The 17,689-nt window shown below is 51.2% G+C and overlaps 1 protein-coding gene across 4 annotated transcripts in view; it reads right to left on the reverse strand.

The window, feature by feature from the left end:
- GGTA1 (glycoprotein alpha-galactosyltransferase 1 (inactive)) overlaps positions 1–17,689 on the reverse strand; it is a 54,946-nt gene that overhangs the window by 19,970 nt on the left and 17,287 nt on the right. For 3 of the 4 annotated variants that reach the window (XM_047700042.1, XM_047700043.1, XM_047700044.1), the window contains 2 exons: positions 5,767–5,882; positions 390–478 (listed from right to left, as the gene is read on the reverse strand). In XM_047700042.1, coding sequence (XP_047555998.1) covers positions 390–469 — 80 coding nt within the window. In that variant the 5' untranslated portion in view covers positions 470–478; positions 5,767–5,882. The remainder of the gene's footprint in view (positions 1–389; positions 479–5,766; positions 5,883–17,689) is intronic. The other variant, XM_047700045.1, reaches the window with a different exon arrangement.

Below are 17,689 nucleotides of genomic sequence, written 5' to 3' on the forward strand. Positions count from 1 at the left end.
GAAAATATTTTAGAATTGCAAAATTCAGGGTGCAATTCTCATGAAATTCCTGTCTGAAATTTCTTAAGGTAATTCCTACAGCTCATTGTACAAATCATCTAAAATCACATTTTGGGTTTACAACGGCCTTGCTGTTTCTGGATATAGCCTACCCGGAATGGCAAGGTTATAAAAATCAGGACATTCGGATTGTAGCAGGAAGGAAGAGAATTTTGCTCCAAGGTACTTGGAGATTTAATGATTTTAAATATAGTCCAGGGCTTGGGATACAGGAAGGGTGGAATCTGCCTTTCATTGTTTCAGTTAATCTCCATTTCAACTTCAACCTGGTGACTTGGCTGATAACTAAGAGATTCAAGTCAAAGGTGGACACCGCACTCCCCAGTTACCTGTGGATATATTCCCAAAACACAACAATCACAGTGGAGACAACCAGCATTGACAGAATCACTTTTCCTTTGACATTCATTATTTTCTCCTGGGGAAACAAAAAAGGAGAAAGGAAGAAATGGATTAAATAAATGCAAGGTGAGATACGGTTTCTAAGCAAGGCTTCCACCCTCTAAGGGGAAAAGTTTATAAATATTTAACTAGAGCTAAGAAGTGTGTTCTACCTTAAATTGAGCAGGCTTGCAATGGCAGATTGGGCTCCCTTAATGAATTGACTTACTTAATGAATTCCCAGTGGGGAAGGAGCCGAAGGCCACTTTGGCGCTCGGGGTGGGGGAGTGTACTCTCTGACCACAGGGTCCGCCATGGACTTGGGTGGGTGAGGGCGTAGCTATAAATGGTTCCCATGGGCTCCAGCTGCCTCCTGACTTCGATTGTGGGGAATCATCCCTTCCCTGGCTCTCTGCTGCCTTTGATACACTGACCACATGCCCCATCCTCAGGATGACCCTGGTCCCTTAAAGTCTAGGTCACCCACTTCTCAGCCCCACCTAGCTTTTCCCCACCATACCCACAGGCAATCAATCAATCAATCAATCAATCCATCGGCACAAGATAGGTACATAAATATGTCTTGACTGCTGCATGAAGTTGTGGTTGAAGAGAGACAGGGCGCTGGGTGGGGAGTAACAGATTAGAAGTATTTTAATTCTGGAGGTCAGGGAAGGCCTCTCACTGGGGAGGTGACAGAGCTTCCCAAGAGATGAAGACAGGGTGCAAAAGGACAACAAGTACAAGAAAAGTCCTACAGTTGGGAGCGAACAGATCTAGACTGGGACTGTGGCCACCTCTCACGATGAGGAGATGTCTTCACTCCCAGAGAAATGCGGATCTGGGGGCCAGCACGAACGCATATGGAGCTGGGGAGCCGTGACCTTGGGGTAGGTCCTCGGGTCCTCATGCATAGCTCCAAAAACCTCTGAGAACCAAAAGTCTTTTTTTTTTTTAAAGATTTTATTTATTGACTTGACAGAGAGAGAGAGAGATCACAAGTAGGCAGAGAGGCAGGCAGAGAGAGAGGGGGAAACAGGCTCCCTGCTGAGCAGAGAGCCCGATGCGGGGCTCAATCCCAGGACACTGGGATCATGACCTGAGCCGAAGGCAGAGGCTTAACCCACTGAGCCACCCAGGCGCCCCAAATCAAAAGTCTTTTTATAATTCCACTGGCCTCAGGGCCCTAACTGACAGGAGGCTCTCTATAATCTTTATCCCACTTAGTGAGACTGTTTAAATGTTTCTTTCCACCAACATTCAAGTATTTTATTAAGTGACGCTCATGCACTGGGGCGTCGCCTAATACGTGACATATTATCCACACCCCCCAAAATTCTGAATGCCAACATATTTGGCCCTGGAGTTTCAGTAAAGGGATTGTGGCTCTCTAATTGAATTGGTTTCCTCATCTTTTAAAATGGGGATGAAGGGTGCCTGGGTGGCTCAGTTGTTAAGCCTCTGCTTTGGCTCAGGTCATGATCCTAGGGTCCCGGGATCGAGTCCTGTGTTGGGCTTCCTGCTCAGCGGGAAGCCTGCTTCTCCTTCTCCCACTCCCCCTGCTTGTGTTCCCGCTCTCGCTGTCTCTCTCTCTCTGTCAAATAAATAAATAAAATCTTATTAAAAAATAAAATAATAAAATAAAATGGGGATGAAAATGGTGATGACAAGAGACGGAGTCCACAAAATGCTTCTCCCCGCGCCTGGCACTGTAGAGATGCTCTCCCAAAATGCTAGTTCATAAAATGGGCCTTTGGGAGGCTCCAGTGAGACCAGGGGCCATGCCTGGTACTTAGCAAGAGTTCAAAACAAATGTGAAGAGAAAGCGTAGGACTGTGTTATTAAACAACGAAGTGCAAATAGATGCTAATGAGGGACCCTAAAGGTTTCTCTATCTGTTCCAAGCCACAGCCTGAGGAAGAGCTCCTTGGACGTGGGATGCAAGTGGGATTACACTGACCAAGCCCAAGCCAGGGGCCCTGCTACCGACACCCCGCGTGTGCGGAGGAGGTGACCACTCTGCCACGAGCACCCAGAGCTCCATCAGCCCCTCCTGCTGAGGAGCCCATGCTGACTGTTTCCCAGTGTAAGAAACACCCACACTCTCGGGGTGCAGAAGGATTGCTGACACTTAACCCAGGGCAGCGGCCCAATCAGACACACCTCCCCCTCGCCTCTCCAAATATGCGCAGGCTGTTTGAATCCAGAAGCTAGCATCAGAGGCAACTCTGGAAGCCCATGGCTTTCTGGACTTGATAGACGCTTAAACCTGATCATGGCCAGTCATCGCTCTTGCTGGAGACTTACAACCAGAAGCTTCGTCTGGGAGCCAATACTGTGTCCTTCCGAGAGGCACTTGAAATGGGTGTATCTGTGCTTCCTGGAATTTGGGATCCAAGTCCCCGGGGGAAGGGAGGCTTGGCAGGGTAGCCATCTCATCTTCTAAGACATTTTAATTTTTCTCTCTGGACTAAAATTAGGCCTTTGGCAGTTGATGTGGTCTACGAGTCCTTCTCTTGGGTTTCTGTCTCAGAATTTTCAGAACTGGATAATTCTGAAAATTGGTGGTTGGCTCTCTTCCCCATCAAGATGGAAATGTGGGATTGCTTCTGAATTCCTTCATTTAAGGGGTAGAGGACAGAATTGGGCTGAAAATTGCCACCCTGTCTCATGTGGGGAAATGGGACTCCAGGCCACCCTTTGGAAGATTCAACCAGGTCCAGTTCCACCGAATCCCCCCACCATCTCCCAGGCCTTCTTGTCACACTTGTGATTTTTCCCCCAAAATGCTTCCAACCCCGCACACCGGCTGCCCCTGGGCTCCTCGTAGAGCATGGCCCTCACAACAGTTTCCACATGACGTGTCAGATGGATTTCTCCATGTGGCCCATAAATTAATTCTTCCCTATCACCCCCACCCTGTCCCAACACAGAACAACACACACACATGTGCTGAGTGGTGGGAGCACCAACCAGCATGTGCTGAGCACAGAGGCTGACTTAACTAGAAACTAATGAAGCTAGTTCTCCTTGCAAGCCAGGGCCAGATCATCAGGTGGGGAGTGGGTCAGGAAGGCCTGTACGTTGCCTGAGGCAAGGAGTGCTGCCCCTATCTGGGGGATGGTTCCAGCCTTGAGGAACCTTGGGGCTGCAGGTGGGGCCGAGTGACTGATCCCACTCCCCCGCATGCCCACCTGGGTCCCAGTAACAGCCTGCCCCAGGTGGACCTGGTTGAGCACCCAGGAGCTGCCCACTTGAGGAAGGACTTTACCCAGATGCTGCTCTGCGCCCTGCCCAGGGGTCACAGTGATCCAGGTTTCATAGCCACCTCGTACCCCATCCCTAACCCCTCCAGGGTCAAAGAGCTGGGTCCTCTGAGGTCCTCTGAGAAACAGCCAAGAGATGTACAGATGTGGCACCGCTAGGTTGTGAAGCTCTACGAAACGTTTCTAAATGCTCAGTAACAAAGAGGAATGTTGGTTAACCGTGCCAGAGGCCAATGGATTTGTTCTTCGTCCCGATCGAAAATGATACTGCAAAATCGTTGTCAGATAAAGAGGCAATCCAAGACTATGCCTAAGTCAGATAAAGACTTAATCCAAGACTAAGATTGACATAGATGTCAATCATCTATGACAGATGCATTAGGCAGCTAGGGAGACTAATTAGCCTTTCTATGATTTTCACATCATTTTATTAGGATGTCGTTTCCTGGATTTAGTCCTATTTGAAGTATTTGTCAGTGTTATTTGCTATGTTATCTCTGTCAGTGTTATTTGCTATGTTATCTCTTCTCGTATTCTAATCTTCATTTCCATGCTAATACTGTACTCGCAACTCTGAGTTCTTTTTCTTGAAGAAGGCTCTGAAAATCAAAGAAGCTCCAGCCCCTTCAACACTTGGATGCTCGCCCGCAGAACTAGGCCAGGCCCTGGGCCAAAAGTTTTACCAGCAGTCTCTCAGATGCATCTCACAACGACCCTGTGAAGTCACTCTAGCAGCATCCCCGTTTTAAAGATAGGAAAATGGAGGCTCAGAAAGGTTAAGTAACTTGCCCATTGTCACACAGCACAAAGTGGCAGAGATGCGATTCAGGCCCAGGGAGTTGGGCTTCAGTGTCCACCCTTTTAACCCTCTTTTCTCAAAAAGCATGAAGGCTTATCCATGGACTGATCACCTGGGGCTCTCTGACACATCCTCTCATCTTGTCTCTCTTGATAATCACACGATAATCACTTGGGTCACAAGGGACCCAGAGCTGGCTACTCACAGGCTGGACTCCCTGAGGGGCTGGCTTCTCCTGGGACCAGCCGGTGAGCACTGGCTGAACAGCGCTGCCATTTCTAAGTTCCTCCCGTGTGCCCGGTGGGTCCTTTCTCACCCGTTCTACCTCGTTCATCCCTCATCGTGGTCAGAGTAGCGGCTTCTAGCTGAGCAAACAGCTTTAACACAGACTGAGGTCACTGCGCTCATCCAGAAGGGGAGTCTGAAAAGCAGCCCCTCTGTCTCCCAGGCCCTGCTCTCAGTAGAGGAGGCTGCCTGGGGGTGAGGAGGGGAGAGGACCCCTTGATCTGAAAACCCTGCTGCAATGGTGGGTGTTACAGGGAAATGTTCCCCATTGGAAGAAACATGGGACAATCTGTGTGGGGGGGGGAGCTTACAGAAGGCTGTTTCCAGTGATGTTTTCCATTATGAGGCTCAGAGTAAACACAGGCAGAGGAAATGAAGAGCCAGGTCTCAGACTAAACACAGGACTAATTGTCGCTCCAGCCACCACAAACGGAACAACCTGTTCCCTGAGGTACCTCTTGTGGTGCCTTTTCCTGAATCCCCTTCAGGAACTCTTAAGGCCTGGATCCAGCAAGCCTGTCCCTGCCGCCTGGCCCAGGAGTTGCCATGCCAGGGTTTTCCCAAGAGAAATATGCCAAATGAAGTGTGCAGTGCTGTGGGAGGGCTCTGGGTCTACCCACAACGCCGGCCCCGGGCCCTCCGGCCTCTGCACAGCCCTTGGAATCCTAGAGAGAAAAGCCTAGGCCGCAGCCACGCCAGCCAGCCAGCCAGCCAGCCAGCCAGCCAGCCAGCCAGCCCCTGGGGGAGCAAAATAAAGAGCTTAACAGTGAATCCCTGAGCCAGCGTCCCATGGCTCCAGCTTCTAGAGCAGGGAGGGAAGACTCTGTCTTCTTCTGGGACTGCTGAGGGCACCAGCAAGAGGTCAAGGGGAGAGCAAGTTTCCTCCCCCAGGTGGATCCATGCCTCGGAGCCTGCTCGCACCTTCCCCAGTGACCCCAACAAGGCAGAAGCAAATGATTTCAACATTTCACATACCTCATCGTCTGCTTCTCTCCCTGCAGAGTAAAAGGCAAAACAACAAAGTTCTATTGAGCTCCGCTCTGCAGAAGGAGGCAGGGCTGGGAGGAAGGGAAGGTGCAGCCTTCCAACTCCTGTCAAAAGAATAAACAGCTGTTTCAGGAAGAGGGGGGCAGACAGATCTGCAGCAGCCAGGGGCTTTGTTCCTTGCTGGCCCCGGGAAATGGGCTGTTTATCAGGCCTCGACTCAGAGCTACATGCCAAGGCAGAGACGTTTCTCTCTGGGCCCAGGAGTGGCCGGGCCTCTCTCACCCAGTGAAACTACAGGCCCAAACTAGGCCTAGTGTTGGAGGATAGAAGGCCACCACCTTGAGAGGGACCCGCAGGCTGCCCACATTGCCCACTCCTTGGCAAAAATGGCAACTGTTCTGAGCCCAGAAGTCCCCAAGTGACTACTATAATGAAGAGCCAATGGAGGGGTTAAAAAAAAAAAAATGCAGGGGTGGGTGGGCAAGGGGGAGAGTCCTCAACACTCTTGTCGAAATGCTACCTAGATGTTCCTCAAGGTTAAGCCTCTCCTCCACATCTTTTGAACTTCGGAAGTTGTTTCGTTTGAACGCTATTTTTACAAAATGTTATGAGATCTCCCGCATCGAAAACCGAGCTATAAGAACTTTAAAAGGTCACTGAGGCCCAACCCTGCTCTTTGGCTGAATAATGCTTAACCCTTCCTACACCTACCTCCTGCTCCCAAAATAGAACTTTCCAGCTGGAAAGGACCTTAGTGCAGCGGATTTTCAAACACTGAAACAGCTCAAACTTTTATTTTAAAAAAAAACAACAAAAAGCCCACAGGAAGTCCTTCTCAGAACCCCGCTGTGCAAAACTGCACACAGAGTGCTTTGGCTGAGGCCGGGAAATGAAGCTCAGAGCCCCCACATCCCCATCCCCACCCCAAGCTCCCCCACTCTCCATCCCAACCCTCCCAAGGGGCCCCACATGCCTCCTGGGAGGACATTCTGGAAACCCCAGACTTGGAAGAGGGCACCAAAGTCCAGGAGTCCCATCAAGTCCAGCCTCTTACTGCTGTTCTGAATCAAATTTCACACCCTCTCCTCTGGGGGCATGAGCTGGTTGGCCGCAGTGTTTAGGGTCTGGAAGTCCCAAGAACGTGCTTGTGAACAAAGGTGTGCCTTGCAACCCAGTCATCGTGCTCTAGATCCGGATGCAAAGGAAAAGGCCCATAAGCTCACCAAGAGACACGGGACCGGAACGTTCATAGCACAGCAAAAACTGGAAATGACCCCAAAGCCCATCCTCAGAGCAGCTCAGTCCCCTCCTAGAGTACGATTCCACACACCATGGTGAGAACGAGCCAGCTGCAGCTGCTAAGACCGACGGGGTGACTCCCACACACGGAATGCCCAGAGAAAGGAGCCCTGGGTGAATTCATTTATTTAAAGTTCAAGAATAGGCAAAACCAACCTGCGGTGCTAGAAGTTAAGGACCGAGGTGGCTGAGAGTTGGAAGGGGCCCAGAGGAGGTCCTGTGGGGCTGGTCCTGTTGCTTCTTGGGCTGGGTAGTGGTTACACAGCTGTGGCCACTTCATGAAACTTTTTCATGAATATGCCTTTTCCATTTACCTTTACTGAGCACCACTGAGCTCCCTACTAGGGTCCAGGGATGATCTACTGCATTCAACGATCCAGAAACCTGGAGCCATGGTCAATGCAAAAAGGAAAGATCGCAGAGGCTGGAGGCTAAGATAAACTGGTCCCTTTCCACACGCAAGCACCTCTCACAGGCCCCCCTTCTCAGATGACAAGGCAGTCCCTCCTGGTGATCCTCAGAATCACCAACAGAGTGGTCGGAACAGAAGGAGGCTCTGGGAGCCTCCGGGATTTGCTCAAGGTCCCCAGCTGGTGAGTCCGGGGCTGCTCTTTCTCCCCTGGCAGCCTCCAGGAGATGCTCTGCAGGCCGTGGGGTTAACGGGCTCCAGGCTGGCTAATAGCAGCTCGACTCAGTGTGCAAACCCGGAAGGCAGAAAATTCAGCTCTTAAGGATCCGGCATGGTCTTCCTCCTTCCCTGATCTATGGTCACGCTCAGACTCTCAAAACAAAGGAGCACACACTTGTGGTCACTCCTGAATTGAGAAGCAAAAAAAAAACAGTAAATGAGCCTCGGGCCATACAGCTGTGCTGATCGAAGGAGGCCAGAGGCCACCCAGGAAAGAGCTCAGACCGGGCCTGGCCGGGGTGCCTCATCTAATCATTCGTCGTGACTAGGGCCCATCTGGTCCTGGCCGCCCATGGATCTAGGAGCTAGCAGCAAGCATGCAGTAGCTGTCCACCGGCCACACCTCGAGGCAGAAGACAGAGGGGCCTCAGAGTTATGGCCAAGGTGACTGCAGCCCAGGTGTGGAAGGCCTGGCCCAGCACCCAAGACAACTTCTGGCTGGGAAAAATGAAGGTCAAGATCCCACCCTGACTATCTCTGCAGAGGAATGAGGATTAAGCATCCGTAACAACCCTATAGACCTATAGATAAATGTTTGCAAGCTGGCGGTGTTCCTTCAGGGCAGTCACAAAAGACATTCTCGCTTGGGAGTGACACAGCAAACTGGGTTACATGAAGTACATTCTCCTTCAGCTTTGCTTAAGTGTCACCTCATTGGGGAGAAACTCCTGGATTTAGAATGACTTTCTTTTTGTAGGTTCCTTATTTATCTTTTCTTTTTTTAAAGATTTTATTTATTTATTTGACAGAGAGAAAGAGAGCACAAGCAGAGGGAGAAGGAGAAGCAAAGCAGACTCCCCACTGAGCAGTGAGCCTGATGTGAGGATCCACCCCAGGACCCTGGAATCATGACCGGAGCTAAAGGCTGACGCTTAACCCACTGAGCCACCCAGTCGCCCCCTTGTTTTTCTTTTATCTTTTTATCTTTCTGCTTCTACCAGAACGTCAACTCTGTGGGCAGATACTTTCATCCGTTTTGTACCAAAGTGAAACAACAGCTGATGCTCCGTGCATCTCGTGGGCTACGCCGCATGCGTAGCACAGGGCTTGGCACCTGCGTGTTCAGTAAATGTTAACTATTCTAAAAAGTGGATGGCCATGATCTGAGCACTACTGGCAGTGAGCGTTGGGATGGAAGGAGCGAGGCGGAGACGAGTGCAGTCCACGCTACTGCAGGTGTGGACACCTGGGTGTCCAGCGTGGGCCCAGGGTCAGTGTCTGCACCAGGAGTCCGATGAAACAGCCGCTCGCTGCCGTTTGCAAGCTCTGCCCTCGGCTGGTGCCCAGGTTTCTGGGCGCAGCAGCGGAGTGGACTAGTACTGGTGTTTCTGAAGAATGCAGTGCAAAGGGTGGGAGTGCGGGGAGCTGCTGAGGTCTGTCCTAGATGCCTCGGGTTCGAAGAACCTGCTGGAGCCCACTCAGCAGGGTGTCCTGGAGAGACTGAGGCCAGGAGGGGTGCAGTTTGGGAGATGCCAGCACATAGGCAAGAGCGGGCAGGTCTGGTGAGTGCTCAGGCCCAGCAGCATAGAGGGCAAAGCAGGGCATCCCTAACAGGCACCGCCCTGAAACCAGGCGGGTACTGCTAAGAGGCAGGGCATGGGGGCGGGTGGGGGGAGGGGGTCAAGCCAGGAACAAAAGGAATTGCGACAGCCCGGGAGGACCCTGTGCAGCCAAGACAGCCATGGGATGGCAGCAGGCAGAGACCGATGAGGCCATCTGGAGTCCCAGCTCTCGTCGGACCCCCTCAGGGCCCCCTGGCCGCTGGACGAGAGGAGAAGGCCACACACATGTGTCTGGGCAAGGTGGCTGCTGTCTTGAGAATTGCAAGGAGTGCCACCCCGGAGGTGGTTCTGGTCCTGGCTCTGCGTCCCACTGCGGGCAACTCCCTGCATGTGTGGGTTGTTTCCCACGCTTCCCCCCTTCTCCCCCTAACCCTCCACCTCCTGGCAGATGAAAAGCTTGGGCTAGGGTCTCCTGCTCTGCCCTGCATCCCAGCCATGGGGGGCCGTGGCCCCCCCTCCAACCCGGCCACAGACTCTGGGGCGGCTGGGGCTTTCAGAGCCCTAGGCTGTGATGGGGCTCACAACACCAGAGACAGAAGGGGAGGCCCCAGCCTTTGGCTGGAGAAAGGCACTCTGGGTGGGGCGCAGAGCCAACAGGTGTGCCTAATCCACGGCTTCATCTGGCTGAGATCACAACCGCTGAGAGGCAAGTTCCAAGCAGCCTTCGCCTCCCTCAGCTGCAATGGGAGGTCCTCCCGCAAGTGAGCATAACATGGGGAGAGAAGGGAAGGTTTTCAGGCTGGCCCCTGCCCGGGTCCTCTTCTCCCTCCCACCGGCAGAGCCTGTGTCTCAAGGGGCCAGCTCCCAGTCCCAGCCTCGCTGCCCCTGTGTGTCGCCCTGGCTGGTCGACGTCTGCCAGGTGACATGAGAGAAATAAACAAGTCGCTCTCACCTGCAAGAGTTCAAGTCCCTTGGCTTTTATGCCAGTGGTAATCTGTCAATGCTCCCAGTGTCTCACTAGCCAGCCTGTCCCCAAAAGTTGTTCACCACTGACAGCATGCATACCAGACAGCCTCTGCTTGAAGGCTTCTAGTGATGGGGAACTGTTTCATCTCTAGACTTTTCTCTCTTTTTTTAAGATTTTATTTATTTGTTTGAGAGAAAGAGAGAGAGAGAGAGAGAGCAGAAGCAGGGGGGAGGGGGAGAGGGAGAGAGAGAAAAGCAGACTCCCCGCTGAGCAGGGAACCTGCTATGGGGCTCGATCCCAGGACCCTGAGATCATGACCTGAACCAAAGGCAGACACTGAACCGACCAAGCCACCCAGGTGTCCCATCTCTAGACTTTTCTGATGGTTTAAAGCACATCTTTTCAGTGTGGCACCCATCTCTGATCTCTGCTTCCTAGAATGTTATTAATAAGGATAAAAGCTATCATATCATTCATTTGCATGCGCCATTTCATCTGATCCTTACTCTGATCCGTGACAATGCTCTCCATTTCCCAGGCAGAGAACTGGGGCTCAGAGGTTAAGTAACACGGACAAGATCACACAGCCAGTAAGCGCTCTCTGTCCATGGAGCCGTGCCTTCCCCCACTGAACCCGACAGCTCTTCCGAGATCCAACTCTGTCCTCTGCAAGCAAACACGATCTTCCCTCTCACACTTCAGCAAAGCCGTGCCCACCAGCGTTCATTCCAGCAATACACACGTGGAGGGCATTTCCCCCGTACCGGGGACTGTGCTGGGACGTGGCTATGCGCAGTTTGAATCAGACCTGCTGCCTGCACTTTTCCAAGTCCATATCTGGTGAGAGGGACACGTGTACCTACAAATGCGAAATGCTGTTTACAGATGTCAGGTCCTGATTCTACCGTCAGGCTAGCCATGCTGGCCTTGGCACAGAGCCAGGCCGTGCGCGCATCCACTGGCAGAAAGAAGTCAGCACTCCTCTCTCCCTAGGGGTCTGTCTCCTGTTCCTTCGTTTTTACCGTCCCCCTGTTTCTATCACTTGTGCTTTGCCTTTCTACAGTCTTTGCCTTTGCCTGGTGTCGTCGGTAAGAAAGGCCCTCTAAAATCAGGGCGACCATACAGACGGCGTTCCCTCCGACAGTTCCGGTTGACACGTGTTGTGGGCAGTTAAAAGGTTAACCTTCGGGGTGCCTGGGTGGCTCAGTGGGTTAAGCCGCTGCCTTCGGCTCAGGTCGTGATCTCAGAGTCCTGGGATCGAGCCCCGCATCGGGCTCTCTGCTCAGCAGGGAGCCTGCTTCCTCCTCTCTCTCTGCCTGCCTCTCTGCCTGCTTGTGATCTCTCTGTCAAATAAATAAATAAATAAAATCTTAAAAAAAAAAAAAAGGTTAACCTTCTACAGCCCACTTTCACTTTCAAAGGTGTGCCCATCTGCAGGTAAATCACAGGGTCACTCTATGCAGAAACGGTTCCATAAAATAAAGAGAGTTCAATGAAGTCCTCTTCAAGATCCCTTCCAGCTAGAATCCAGGGCTTGTGTTTACCACCTGGGGGTCCCTTAGGATCCTCCTCACAGTATCCGTAGTCTTTCCTACAGCTACTCAGAGGTGGTGGAAGCCCAGCCTCTCCAGATGTGTTTCTGCTCCACCACAGCCCTCCACCTGTCCCCTAGTGCCTTGGCTGGGAGTTTTGCTACTCTCCCTACTTCCTCTATGCAGCCTAGAAGGTTCTCAAAGCCTAATAATTTACTGGTGAATGGGGGTACCTGACTGGCTCAGTCGGTCAAGCATCTGCCTTTGGCCCAGGTCATGATCTCAGGATCCTGGGGTGAGTCTTGCTGTCCAGATCCCTGCTCAGTGGGGAGCCTGCTTCTCCCTCTTCCTCTGCCTCTCCTCCTCCTGGTTCTCTCTGCCCCACCTCTTCCATGCTCACTCTCCCTCTATCAAATAAATATATAAAATCTTTAAAAAAATTTTTTACTGGAAAATCCAGAGGTTGTCTCGTCCCCCACCGCTAGGTTGTCCCATCTCTCTTGTAATAAACTGACTCTTGTAATAACTTGACAATAAATTGACTTCTAAGAACTAAACTCTAAAGATGAGATTCCAGGAATCCTAGCTGTAAGCTAACAGAACAAAACAAAGCAAAACAAACACCTCTGAATTGAGATCGCAATGGAGATGGTTTTTTTCTCCTCCTTTTCTTGGAATGAGACAGGCCTGGATTCAAATCCCAGTCCCACTTATTTTCTTGCTGTTCTGACCCTGGATAAGTAAGTCACTCCACACTCTGTGAGCCTAAGTTCACCCACCTATAAAGTAGGGATAATAATTCCTTACTCTTTGATTGAAAGGATGAACAATAACATTCGTAAAGCTCCCAGTCCCTTGTAGGTACTCAGGAAAAAGGGATTGGCATGATCGTCAGTGGGGTCTGAGAGACAAGTGCCATCTCCACCACATCCCAGTGCCAGGAGGCAGCATGGCATGGAGCTTACAGCCCGCCTGGGAGTGAGACAGGCCTGGCATGGACTAAATGCATGACCCTGGGCAAATCACATGAGCTTCCAAGACTCGGTTTCTCTCCTCTGTAAAATGAGAGTAACAACGCCTTTCTCTTCAACCATGGTGAATGAGAGGGTACACAGTGCTTGGCACAGGGCCTGATGTTGGAACAAGTGCTCAGTGGCAGCTACTTAATTCCTAATAATGATTATTCCAGAACTCTCCAGCTCATAGCATCACCTGCTCTGTGTTCCCAAAGAATCTACCACGTTCCTGGGTCCTAAAAACAACCAGCCCGTCCTTTGGATGGGACATTTTCAAATCTTCCCACCTGCTGGAGCCTCCCTAGCCCGTGAGGCAGGGTGAGTACTGCTCCTCCCACCAGCAGAGGAATCTGGGGACATGCCCAAGGTGACTCAACTTGGGCCAGAAGCTGGGTTTGGATGGAGCCAAGAGTGGAAGTCTGAAGGTCACTGCTTCAGTCAAAGTGGAAGGGAATGATGTACTCCCTTGTTTATTCATTTATAAAATAAGTACTGATTTCGTGTCTACTTGGCCCTGCTCAGCCTGCTAGGTCTACAAGGATTAGCCAATATGGCCTCACTCCCATGGAGCTCTGGAGAGAAGCTGAGCCCAGAATCCAAGTACTGCGCCACCAAATGCATTCTGTGATCGAGGTGAATGTCCCGACACAGGAAAGACAAAGGAGCCCCCCAACATGCAGTCACTCCCTTACTCTGAGCACCACAGCTTTCTGGAAGAATCAAACCACAGTCTCACATGCCGCCTGCCCATGTGACTGCAGGAACATCCTTACTACCCAAGGTCACTCTACCCTCAAGGTCACTCTACCCTCAAGCATGCCCCCCGCCTCCTGAGCCTTTTGTAGCTGAGAAAACTGAGGCCCTGAGAAAGGGAAATGACTGCTCCGCCTGGCAATGACATGAGATCAGGGCTGCTACCCAGGTGTCTGGCATCTCTCCAGGACAAGATGCCTCTAAACCACAGCACAGGAAATCGAAAGCCTCAGGGAGGGGCTGGAGGCCGCCATCAACGGTCTTCTTCCCAACTTTCCTTATTTGTGGCCCAGAAAACTCCAGAAGCCTCTGCCAGCGACGGCCACATCATTGTTCTTCCCTCCCTTGGCCCCACTGCTCCTGAATGATTTGGGGATGCCAACGGTGGGCTTTCTGACAGAAACGTCACTGGGAAAAGATGAGCACGGGACGGGCTGAAGCTAAGAGAGGCAACCAATTCAGAAAAACACATCCTCACTCACGCATAAACATCAAACAGCTCAGAGATGGAGCAAAAATATGTAAATATGAGCTCCACTGAGGCCACATCACATGAGTCTGTTATGAAGAATGTGGTGTGAAAGCCACCGTTCAACCCCATTGCCTTGGCCTTGGTCATGCGCTTAGGGCCTGGAGCTCTGAGGAGGTACTGCCTGCCCTCCTCACGGGCCCATTCTCCACTTGAGTTTCTGCTTCTGTTTCCTCCAGACATGCTGGCAGCCATGTGTGCCTCTCTGTTCTTCTGCCTGGGGCTGAGATGTGGTCTTGGGGTTTTAATCGGGTTGTGGTTTCCTAGGACACACAATGCAAAGTCCATAGGCTGCTCTGTCTACACCACCTGGGCTGCTTACCTCAGCTAGGCACAGAAGAGAATACCCCCCCGCCCCCCATCCCCCACTGCCCAGGTCTCACTAATGCTGTCCCACCAAATATTTCCAGCTCTCCACCTTCACTGAAGGATTTCATTTCCTGGTCCCCTTGTGGTTGGGGACTAGCGACTCATCGGACCAATGTGGTAAGAGTGGGCTATTCAATAGCCAGAGAAAGACCCCCTCTCTTTTATCTGTGCCATGGAGTATATTCAAGAAGGTGTTCTAGCAGCCTGGTTCCCTGAGTGAGGGACACAGCCACCAGCTGACCCTGGATACCATATCTGTTAGAGTAGGAAATAAACCTCTATGGGTCTGGTCCCTAGCCTCGAGGGGCTGCTTCTCGCTATAACCTACTCCATTCCGACTCAGATACGCAGCCCATCTTGCACAGAGTAGGCGACTCTCAAGGTCTCGGTCTACCCTCTTCCCTGTCAAAACCTCACCTTCCTCATCACTAAGAGCCCTGCATGGCCACACACAAGGCAGAGGAGGTGAGAACAGTTCTCCAATGCCCTAGAGAACTTCTCCTCAAGTCCCAATGATGGCTGAACGTTCACCTGCTTTTTGAAAAGAATAAGGAAGTTGAATGGGTTGTTGTCTACAGACTCCCCTTGTATGAAATAGCTAGATCATTTGATAAGAGCAAGAGAGACTGCAGCCTGAGAGCCCTCAGGTGAGCAGCAGGTGCCAGGGGCACTGGGAGGGGAAAGGGAGAGACCTACCAGGGACAAGGACCCAGGGTGCCAAGCAGCCCTGGAAGCCTCCTGGGGTCGGAACTGAGCTGACCACATGGTCCCCTTCACTGATCACAGGAGGCGAGGAGGCAGGGCTCACAGTAGGTTCTACAGTCATCCCACTTTACAGAGAAGGAAATCGAGGTCCAGAGAGATGATAAGGCTTGCCCAGCTCCAACAGCTAAGGGTCGGAGCCAGAACTATCCAAGCCTGGCGGCCCCAAAAGCTTAGCCACTACTTGTACTCCTTCAGCCGGAGCCATGGCACTCCCTTGGAGCTCCCCTTGGCCCTTTATCAAGCTTTCCTTCTGCACCTGAACTTCTCCTTCTAATTACTACTTCATATGTACATCGTTTCCCAAGCCATATAGTGAGCTCCGAAGAGCAGGATTAAGTACTTTATACAGTAACTAGTAATAGTAGCTGTAGCAGCAACAAATGCTACTCTTTATTGAACACACAACATGCCAGGCTGTGTTCTAAGCACTTTACACTCATTCAGTTCTCACTCAACTCTGAAACACGTACGAATCACCCCCATTCTGCAGATGCGGAAACCTCTCATTCTGATCTGAAACTCGACCCCTGCTATTAATATTTTAATAACGATAGTTCAATTTGAGTCCTTTCCTCTATAATCTCATTTATTGTTATTTTTCAGATTTTAAAACATTCTCAGAAGGGGTCTATGGGCTTCCCCAGATGCCAAAGGAATCCAGGGTGGAGGCAGGTGCCTGGGTTCCAGAGGCAGGGTTCGGTCCCCCACCTACCCTGCAGAACCCAGAGCTCCTGTCTAGGACAGGGCAAGCAGAGTAAGGGACCCTATGCCATCTTCCTGCAAGGGCAGGGAGTGAATCACTGCTCCTTTAGCCCATCTGCACATCATAAATACATAAATACCATAACTACTTCGATTTCAGCAGTATGAGCCCATGTATAACAATTCCTCATTGAAACAAACAAGCCACTTGTTTCCCCTATAAAAAGAAAATTTAGCGTCCAGTGTGCTCATCAGAAAAGCGTCAGTTGTGGATCACAAACTGGAATACCAGGCGGGTTTGTGACAGCTGCCTCTGGATACAATGCTGGCTGACCCCCAGCCCCAGCTATGCATCCTTGAGGGTCGACTAGCTGGCCGTCCCCCACTAGACTTGCCTTCTTAGCATCTGTGCACTGCCTCAGTCTAAACAGCACTATCATGAAATCCCATCCTACATATGCTGAAGCTTCATAAAGCAAATTTCAGGCATCCAAACCTGAACACTGAATCACCAAGCAGGCAGAGCTCTCTAAATTTTGGAAAATCTGGGCTATTATAGGACTCGGGGATAAGGCAGCTGGGGCCAGTGCTCTCCGTCCAGACCAGACAGCTGTCCTCCTTGGCAGGTGGCCAGTGCTGAGGGCCAAGCCTCAGGACATCCAGTGCCAGTCTTGGCACTGCTCCGATGGGCTATCTGACCTTCCATAAGTTGCGGCTATCTGATTTTTTTTTATCCTCCAGAGATGGGGTGGGTACCAGATTCAATGCCAGTCCATTCAAGAATCACAAAGCACCCAGTGTGTGCCTGGAGCTGTAGAGAATGCAGCAATTATACACAGGCTCCCGAGGGAGCTTACATTCTAGTGGGGGAGCCAGGCCTCAAAGAAATGAACTATTGCCTACAGTGATAAGAAATCAATGCAAGTGGGGAAGTTCTGTTCTGGGGTCAAGGAGGAAGGCGTACTGCACAGGGTTGTGTGCCAGGCTTCAGAGAGGAAGGGGCTCCATTAGAACCCAGCGTCTGAAGGGTGAGTGCATGGGGAGGAGTGTCCATGGGTTGAAGGACAAGCATGTGCAAATGCAGGGGGCTAGAATGAGAGCACCCCACCGAGCCCAGTGTGGACGGGGTAGCGAGGGGTCCAGTCCTGGTCTCTCCCACATCTACTGCTTTGGAATCCAGAAGAATCCCCTGGAAACTGTATTTTTAACAAGCTCCCTAAGTGATTCCAACATGCAAGCAGTAAGTGCCATGCGTTGGAGAAAAAAAAAAAAAGAATGAATGAAGTACAAAAATGAACTTGTCCTCGGGCAAGTCCCTTCCCTGCTCAAAATGTCTTCTCTTCTTTAAAATAAAGGCACTGGGTCGCCCTGGTATTTTTCCAACTGTGTTCTAGAGAACCCCAGAATCTCCCAAAGGCCCTTGGGAACCACAAGAGGGAGATGGGGAGGCCGAGAGAGCAGGGCTCTCAGCCTCCTGTCCACCCTTCCTTGGATCATCTCCCCTTTTATCTGTCCGTTATCGTATGCTGTGCTTCCGTGTGCTATTTTGTTTGCAGTAAAGTTTCCTTGGCTACAAAGAACTTTTAAAACCACTGAATGGAATGATCACCCAAGAATCCCCAAGGAGATATTTTTAAATTCCTTAAAGGCAGCAACCTACTTTTGTGGCGTATTCCTCAGACAAGTATGGACACAGCACGAGGCTGCTCACCGGGGTTAGGCATTTTAAAATCGTTTGCTGCAGAGCAGAAATCAATGAGTGGAGGGGGGAAACGTGGGGACAGCAATG

Source organism: Lutra lutra, chromosome 13, assembly GCF_902655055.1.
Source record: "Lutra lutra chromosome 13, mLutLut1.2, whole genome shotgun sequence".
Taxonomy (NCBI): domain Eukaryota; kingdom Metazoa; phylum Chordata; class Mammalia; order Carnivora; family Mustelidae; genus Lutra; species Lutra lutra.